At 41.4% G+C, this 8,410-nt stretch overlaps 1 protein-coding gene across 2 annotated transcripts; it reads left to right on the top strand.

Moving 5' to 3' along the window:
* The first annotated feature begins 110 nt into the window (after window positions 1-110).
* ING1 (inhibitor of growth family member 1) lies at window positions 111-8,066 on the top strand. 2 transcript variants are annotated; one of them, XM_044667164.1, is made up of 2 exons: window positions 111-261; window positions 6,481-8,066. In XM_044667164.1, the coding sequence occupies exons 1-2, from the start codon at window positions 126-128 to the stop codon at window positions 7,182-7,184; spliced, it is 840 nt and encodes a 279-aa protein (XP_044523099.1). In that variant the 5' UTR covers window positions 111-125; the 3' UTR covers window positions 7,185-8,066. The 2 variants fall into 2 exon arrangements, with proteins under 2 accessions (XP_044523099.1, XP_044523100.1); XM_044667165.1 differs by lacking the exon at window positions 111-261 and adding an exon at window positions 2,264-2,558.
* The last annotated feature ends 344 nt before the right edge of the window (window positions 8,067-8,410 follow it).

Here is an 8,410-nt window from a genome sequence, read left to right as displayed (position 1 = left end):
GGTGGGGGGTAGGGGTGAGGGAGAGCTTTGCATTTTGCAGTGCTATTTTTTTAGGGGGGCGGGGGGTGGGGGGGTGGAGGAAGCGGAAAGCAGTGCAGAGTCGCCGGGGACCTTTCGGGTGAACCATGTTGAGTCCTGCAAACGGGGAGCAGATTCACCTGGTGAACTATGTGGAGGATTATCTGGACTCCATCGAGTCCCTGCCTTTCGATCTGCAGAGAAACGTCTCCTTGATGAGGGAAATAGACGCGAAATACCAAGGTAAGAGCTGGGGGTGATGGATGGGGCGGTTGGTCGGGTCCCTCTTTTTTTTCCCCCTAGCTTATCTGAGTATTTGTGTGTGAGAGAGATTGTGTGAATGCTTCTACCCCTTTCCTAGTTTCTTACACCTCCCTCCTCTCGACCCCTGGTTAAGAAGGGTAGTTGAATTTTCATTGGGGGGGTGGCAGAAGCGGAGGGGGCAAGTAATGTTATTGAGCTGGAGAGAGCTGCACAGGGGGAATCTGCAGCGGTAGCTCTTGTCATGGGGCGGAACAAAAGGTCTTCAGCTTCTTTTATTCACCAAGGTCTTTCTGTGTAAAACATGGGACAAGAAAGAAGGAGGAGAGAAAGAAAGGTCTTAATATAAGCCAGACTACAAGAACAGCTTTCTAGTGGGGTGATGGTGAGGTGGTGTGTGCTGGGGGTTGTGTGTGTGTGTGTGTGTGTGTTTAATGGGGGGTGGAAAAGGGGGAAGTGCAGGGTGGACACAGATTACAGCACAACAACATTGAGGAATGTACAGTGTTCATTATGGCTGTAGTAGCAGTAGAGACAGAGACTGATAGTAAAGAGGCTGTTCGAGGAGAGGTTGCTGCTGTTGGGCAAGGTTGTCTAGTCCAAACCAGGGCTACGTCCCTCCTGAGAAATGCTTGTACCTCCATCCTCCCCATCTCTCCTTCTCATTCCCCTACCCCCCAATCATCAGCCTATCGGGTGGTCTTTAAACCTAAGTGTTACATAAAGTGTAGGGGGGTACATACTCTGTACCGCGCGGTCCTTGCTACCTTCTTTTTTCCAGCCCCCCTCTTGCACTTCCTCCTCTTCGGTGCAGACTTACTAAGACTGATCTGCAAGGGAAAGGCTTGCAGGGTGTAGTTTGCAGAGGGGCTGAAGGAAAGGTTTTATGCAGTGTGTATTTGTGTGTGTGTGTGTGTGTGTGCATGTAATGGGGGAGGGGGGTTGGAGGGAAGGCGAGGAAACCGCGGATCCATATTGTGCTCATGAGGAAACAGCGAAGAAATTAAGACCTCTAGAAAGGTAGCAGGGGGTTGAACCTGTGAGTCTCTACATATCTAGATGTTAAGGGTGTATTGAGGAAAGGGGTACAGGGAATGCCCATGGGGAATTGTTTGCTTTTGGGGAAACTTTTCTCGGAGGTCACACGCCGTGATGGTGGTGGGGTCGGTTGTGACAGAAGAGCCTCACTCTTAGTTTTCTAATGTTTACCGTTTACCGGGATGTGCTACAGGGAGCAAGGAGAAATGGGGGGAGGGCGGGGAAAGCAGTGGCTTACCCCCAAGAACCGGGACCCCCTCGTTTGAAGGCGCCCTGTGCGCTCTGCCGGATAGTCGGTTTCGCAGCGAATTTTATAGCTCACTCTATTAGCATATTGCGGAACGTCCCCGCCTCAGCCTCTTAGTAATTGGCCGTGACGTTCCCCATGGAATGTCCTTATCACTTCACCGCCGGGCTATTGGTCTCTGGGCTGAAGGGGGGGTGGGTTGTGCCCAGTGACTTGCCTCGGTCTCAGTTTCCGCCGCTTTCCTTTTTTTTTTCTCCCGGCTAGGGCGGAGGGGGGATTGGGGGAGAAAGCGGGGAGGAGTGAGGAGGTCGGATTGCTTTGAATATCTCGAAGTCCCCTTGCCTCCAGCCTCAGATTGGTACTTTGGGATCCGCGGGCTGGGCCAGTCCCTCTGCATCTAGCCACGGATTGGAGCTTTCCCTTTGGAAGGGCGGGTCCCTGAACCTAACCCTTCTTCAACTTCCCATTCTGATAGGCGCTCTCTTTCAAGGAGGAGGAGGGCACAGGGTGGGGTGGAGGAGAGGTGGAGCAGTTCTGACCTGCAAACTGGATCCCCATTGGCCCGTCCAGGAAGGGTTGGACTGATTCCGGCCCAGGTCAGATTTTTAAGTTCGCCATTCCTAAGGCACCAAAGAACTCGGTGTGCTTCCGGCCTGGGAACAATGGCTGCGTGTCACGTCCGGCCGTTAGAGCACGGGAAGGTGGGCGGAGGTAGCGGTTGGTGGCGACTGTACCTCTGGCCACTCCCCTGGGCCGTGGCTCGGACTATTCCCCCAGGCTAGCTGGAGCGCCCAAAGGGTTAGGTGTACTGGCGGGCTTCAGGCGGGTCACTTCGGGCCGAGATACGCGAGGCATCCGGCTTCGCCTCTTTGCCTTCGCCTCCGCCACGGATTTCGTTACTTACGCCGCCGCTCGCCTGGGTCCCTGGAACAGATCCACGCTCTTCGCGCGTGGAACCGGAGAGCTTTCTTGGCTGTGGTGTTGCGTGGGAAAAGTGAGTTCCTGGCCAGGCCTTTTGGTGTGCGCGCGCCCGTAGCGGGGATTGGGGGTGAGATGTCTTTATGGGCCAAGAGAAAGGAATCCTTCGCCTCCTGGGAGGAGTCCCTGATAATGCCCTGACCGGCCATTCCAGGTTTCTCCCTAACGATCCCTGCGGCTTTTTTTTTTTTTTTTTTTTGCCCCGCGGCTTTTCTTACCCTGCAGGTTTCGGGTGGGGGTGGGGGATGGGAGGAGGCTGTGTTGGAATCGGATTGGCTGTCGGGAGCGGGCGGGCCTTGGGCTGGCCTAGAGCCCCCCGCCCCCGGGATGGGTGGGAGAAGTTCTTCACTATCCTTCGAGTTCTCAATTCGGGATGTGGAAATACCCCGCTACCCTAAAACGGGCCGCCTGGTCACACCCTAACCTCTGACATACCTGATCGACGCGGGAATGCTAGCCATTGCTGAACCGAGCCATCTGCTATAAGGGACGGCTGAATGAGCAGTTTACGTACTCAAATACACCCTCTAGTCCCTATCACCCCCAAAAAGCGTTATCCATGAGTGGCTAATTGCTGAGGCAAAAAAGAAAGGTGGTGATTTTTATTGTGTCCTACGAAATTAACAATTCTGCCTTGGTCACTAATTCAAATTTATGTATCTTAAATCGACTGTTGGGCGGGAGTCATTGAATTTGAATCCCTTTAGGTGAATATCTGCGGTAGATTTTGAACTATGCAATATAGGATCCTTAAATGTTTTTAGGGCTATTGAGAGCTGTAAGACTAAAGCCACTCTGTGACCATTATAAAAGTAGATGATATTTCTTCCCGATGATAATAACCATTTATTTTCTTAAATATAAAACTTATAGAGCACACTGCCTTTCTGGGCCTCAGTTTCCCTGTTAAATGGGGTTGTATGTAAAAGGTCTTTTAGCTCCGCCATCCTATAATTCGGATACTGGCACACTTAACAAATTTCCCTTTGAAAAAGTAAACGAGGGGCAGCTGGGTAGCTCAGTGGATTGAGAGTCAAGCCTAGAGACAGGAGGTCCTAAGTTCAAATCCGGCCTCAGCCACTTCCCAGCTGTGTGACCCTGGGCAAGTCACTTGACCCCCATTGCCCACCCTTACCACTCTTCCCACCTAGGAGACAATACACCGAAGTTAAGGGTTTAAAAAAAAAAAGTAAACGAAAGCTTAAGGATGTTCTAACATGTCATACATCTTGATTTATATGTCATATTAATGTAAAAGAAATTTTGCATAATTTGTGCTTAGAAATCTTTAGGAGATTTGCTTAAATAATATTAGGCAGTGTTTTTAATTAGCTACTGCTGTGTATGGGGTCTTTTAAAGTTTCACTGAATGCTTGATTCTTTTCGTATTTGGAGACACATTCTCTTCCCTCTTCCTTCTCCCATTGTCCCTGAAACTTAGTAACCCATGTCAGACTTCATTCCAAATGCTTTTTGGAATTGCTCCACATTTCTAATTAGTCAAGGCCATGTTTCTGTAATCTTAGGGGGAGATTTTTAAGTTTTGAAAATCTGAGACTAAAGTGTCAAAACAATATAGTGTTAGTAAAAAGAATGATTTTTGAGACTTTTCTATGTTTGACATTATCTTTTTTACTTATAGACTTCTATAAGCACTTAATACCATTGGGTAGGATTTTTTTTTTTAATTCACAAGTGAAACGTCAATTATTTGCAGTTCTACTAAGACATGTATTTCAGAATCTTATACTAATCAGTGAACACAAGCAACTTTTAATACAGTGGCCTACAAAACGTTATTCTTGAATCAGAGTTATAACTAAAAAGATTCTTATAAGGCATCAGTCTTGTCCATTGTTCACCAATTTATAGATGGGAAGTTAAGATTAGCAGACTTTGAGTGACTTGCCCAGATACTCAAAGTATCAAATTATTAAGAACCCAAATTCTCTTTTCTTATTTTTCTAGGTACTCTGAGACAACTATGTAATTACATTTTAGTTTAGCAATACTGTAAGGTTAGTTTTTTCCTTTTTTCTGTGAAATGCCACTTTGGATAGTGTTAGGTTTTTTTTCCCCTCATTAAAAAAAAAAATCCTTACTATATCCCTTCCTAGGCAAAAGAGTAAGTAGTGAGGGGATAGGCAGTAGGGGTTAAGGGACTTGCCCAGGTTCACACAGATTAAAAGTATCTTTGAGTCCAGATTTAAACCCAGGACCTCCTGGCAACGGGCCTGGCTCTCTTATCTACCAAGCTACTTAGCTGCCCCAGTTAAATTTCTCATTTCATTATGAAAACAAAGCTTTTTTCAAGTCAGTGGAATAAATAACAGTGCTTGTAAAACAGTAAATTTGTGTTCAATTTTGCATTTTCTAATACGAAATTGTGGTTGCATTTGTCTACATTAAGAGACAATATTAGACAGTCCTGTACTTTTTTAGTGACCATCTCCATTTTGTTCCAAACTTTGGGGATATCAGAGCTTCTGAGTTTGGGGATATTGTCCAAACAAGGAAATAGCAACACAAGCTTATTTTAGGCAGTCTCTGTGTCAGTAATTTTGGAGATTGTCCTGAAATAGATTTTTATTGTAAGTTATATTGTTTCTTTTTTGTTACATACTTAGATTACATTTATTGGTTAGATTTTGAAATTGACATTCACATTTTGTACATGTTAATATACAGCTGTATGTAAACGTGTAGAATTGAGGGGAAATCTAGTATTTTTAAAGACTGCAGACTTTCAAGGGGAAAATATTCCATTTAGCTTAATAGTACTGAATAGGGAGAAATACACTCTTATAGTTTTAATTTGCATATTTAAAGTAGGCTTTTGACAGTCACGATTACTTTCCCTGTTGCACTTAGTACATTTAAAAATAATTATATTTGTAAAATAATTTAGTTGAGTTAATATGTTTTCAAAATGCATTTTAAAAAATTACTTGTTAATATGTTATCTGAAAGTTAAGATTTATATGGGGGTAAAAATAAGTGAGAAGGGGTACTTCTGGGAATTTTGAGACCTGAATTTTGGGTAGTTGAGTTGACCATATTTTATTTTGCCTTTTTCTTTATTTTTAAAATGGGCACATTTACTACTTCCAGGTTTGGGGATAAAAATGATATCTGTAAACTAATTTAATCACTCATGGATAGGGAACGAAGTAAACCACAATATGTCTTTTTGTCAGCAAACTCATCTCCAATCTTATCATTTTTTTTTTTAATGAGGCCTCTTTATAGGCATTACTTAGGTTTATAGCCAGGACTAGTAATACTTAGATTCTGACACAGCTTATTTGTGGCACAACGAAGATTAGGACCTAGATCTGACTCCTAGTCATTGCTCATTGTATTACTTTTCTCACGTTGTTTCCCTATATTGTAACTACATTTTTTTCATTTGTACAAAGATAACAAGTTCTCAGGTGAAGGTAGGTCAGTCAGAAACATTCAATAGCTTCTGTCTCTTGAGCTATCTAAACTCAAAAGTTGAGTAAATATGAGTGCGTAATATAAATTCTAATGATCTTTCTAAATGGAACAGTTATTCAATTTAAATGATGGAATTACCTAGGAATAAGGAGATATAAAGAAATAGAGGACACCATTTAATTTGGTAGAAAATAAAAGATTTGGGATCAGATACTTGTTAACCACAAGTTTTCCCATTAATTAGCATTCCTCAAAGAATGTCATCTTTTCTTTCTACTTAAACAGTTGTTTGGAATGTTTAAGTAGCAGGTTGCTAAATCTGAAAGATGTTGGCACTTCTATTTAATTTGAGAGTTTTTTCCTCAGATTCTAGCACTTTACTTTGTAGTGACCTTTTTTTAATAGGATAAGAAGTAATATAGACAATTTGTTTTCAGTCCATGTACACAGTATGAATGTTTTTTGTAGTATAAATATAATGTTATTTTCCATTGCAGAAATCTTAAAGGAATTGGATGAATATTATGAGAAATTCAAACGAGAGACTGACTCAATACAGAAGAGGAGAGTTTTACACTGCATTCAAAGATCGTTAATACGGAGCCAGGAACTCGGAGATGAAAAGATCCAGATTGTTAGCCAAATGGTGGAACTAGTTGAGAATCGGACCAGGCAAGTTGACAGTCATGTGGAACTTTTTGAGACTTGTCAAGAGACTAATGATACCACTGGCAATAGTGGCAAAACTAGCCAGGATAAGTCTAAGAACGAGACAATCACTCAAGCTGAAAAGCCTAATAATAAGCGATCCAGGCGGCAGCGCAATAATGAGAACCGGGAGAATGCATCTAATAATCACGATCATGATGATATCACCTCAGGAACTCCAAAGGAGAAAAAAGCTAAAACTTCAAAGAAAAAGAAGAGATCCAAGGCCAAAGCAGAGAGGGAGGCCTCCCCTGCAGACCTTCCCATTGATCCAAATGAACCAACATACTGCTTATGTAATCAAGTCTCCTATGGAGAAATGATAGGTTGTGATAATGATGAATGCCCAATTGAGTGGTTTCATTTCTCATGTGTAGGACTTAATCATAAACCAAAGGGCAAATGGTACTGTCCCAAATGTAGAGGGGAAAATGAGAAAACAATGGACAAAGCACTGGAGAAATCCAAAAAAGAAAGAGCTTATAACAGGTAGTTTGTAGACATTTATTTTACTAGTGAGGGGAAAAAATTAAAACCAGTGTATTTATTACCTTTACCACCTTCGTGGAGGTACAAGGATTGTAAAATGTATATTTTTAAAGAAAGTTAGAAAATAAACCATTCCTGTTATAGGGGTGGCAGTGATTTGTTTGTTTGTTTGTTTGTTTTGTTTTCATTTGGTACATCTGAACCAGAAAGTGGTCTGTGGATCAACATTTTTTTAAACTCCAAAAATAGATTTGGATAAAGCACCCAAGTGAGTCAAAAGGCTCAAATTTCTTTTCATGCCCGGGAAGCACTTAAGCCCATTAAAATATATATAAAAGAAAATAATTTCATAAGGCCAATTTTTTTACATAAGGGAAATATTTACCTTAACAAAAAAATTGGAAAATGTTTAGCCAGATGGCTGTATTTGAATAAACATACAGCCTGCTGCATTTTTAAATAACCAATGTGACATTAAACACATGACTCTTGCTACTATAGTATGTGTCAGTATAACAGTTCAATAACAAAGGTTTAGGGTTAAAAGATTATTTTTTAAAAAAGAAAATGGTTAAATTTTACATGACAATATTTTATATACTGGCCTAGTCCCAAAGGGCCCATTTTAAAATGATTGAGTACATTTTATATTTAACCAGAAAGTGATCTAGAAGTGGAACTTAAAACACAAATCAAGCTTTATACTGTCACAAATAATAGTGTAGCAATCTTTAATTTGTATAAGTTGTATAAATGTAAATTTGAGTGGACTTGCACTTACTGTATTATAATCGGAAATGCAGCCAATTGCCATTGTGAAACCAATGTGCATTTCCTTCTGTATGTATGAAAGTTGTACAGCTGTGATATTAAAGAATAAATCAAACTTTGGACAGTTTGCTCCTTTAGTGACATTTAATATTAATACATTTTTAAAATTTACTTAAAATGTCAGAAATATCAGTAAGTTGATTAGAAACTGAGTAGAATATACCATTGGTCTACAGGGTATATAAGTAATGAAATAAGATGACAACAAATGAACATCAAAAAAGTATATCTTCTCTTACATCCTACCTAAGACTTAATTTCCCCCCCTCCATATCTGCCAATATGTTGAAAGAAAATGGTGGTGTCCTATTTCTAATAGAGAACAATGACCTTACTTTTTTCACTTCTGCCTTAAAGCTGGTAAAAAATAGTTGTATTTACAGTTTATGCTGTGAATAA

Source organism: Gracilinanus agilis, chromosome 3 (assembly GCF_016433145.1).
Source record: "Gracilinanus agilis isolate LMUSP501 chromosome 3, AgileGrace, whole genome shotgun sequence".
NCBI lineage: Eukaryota > Metazoa > Chordata > Mammalia > Didelphimorphia > Didelphidae > Gracilinanus > Gracilinanus agilis.
This window is presented reverse-complemented; position numbering and strand designations above follow the sequence as displayed.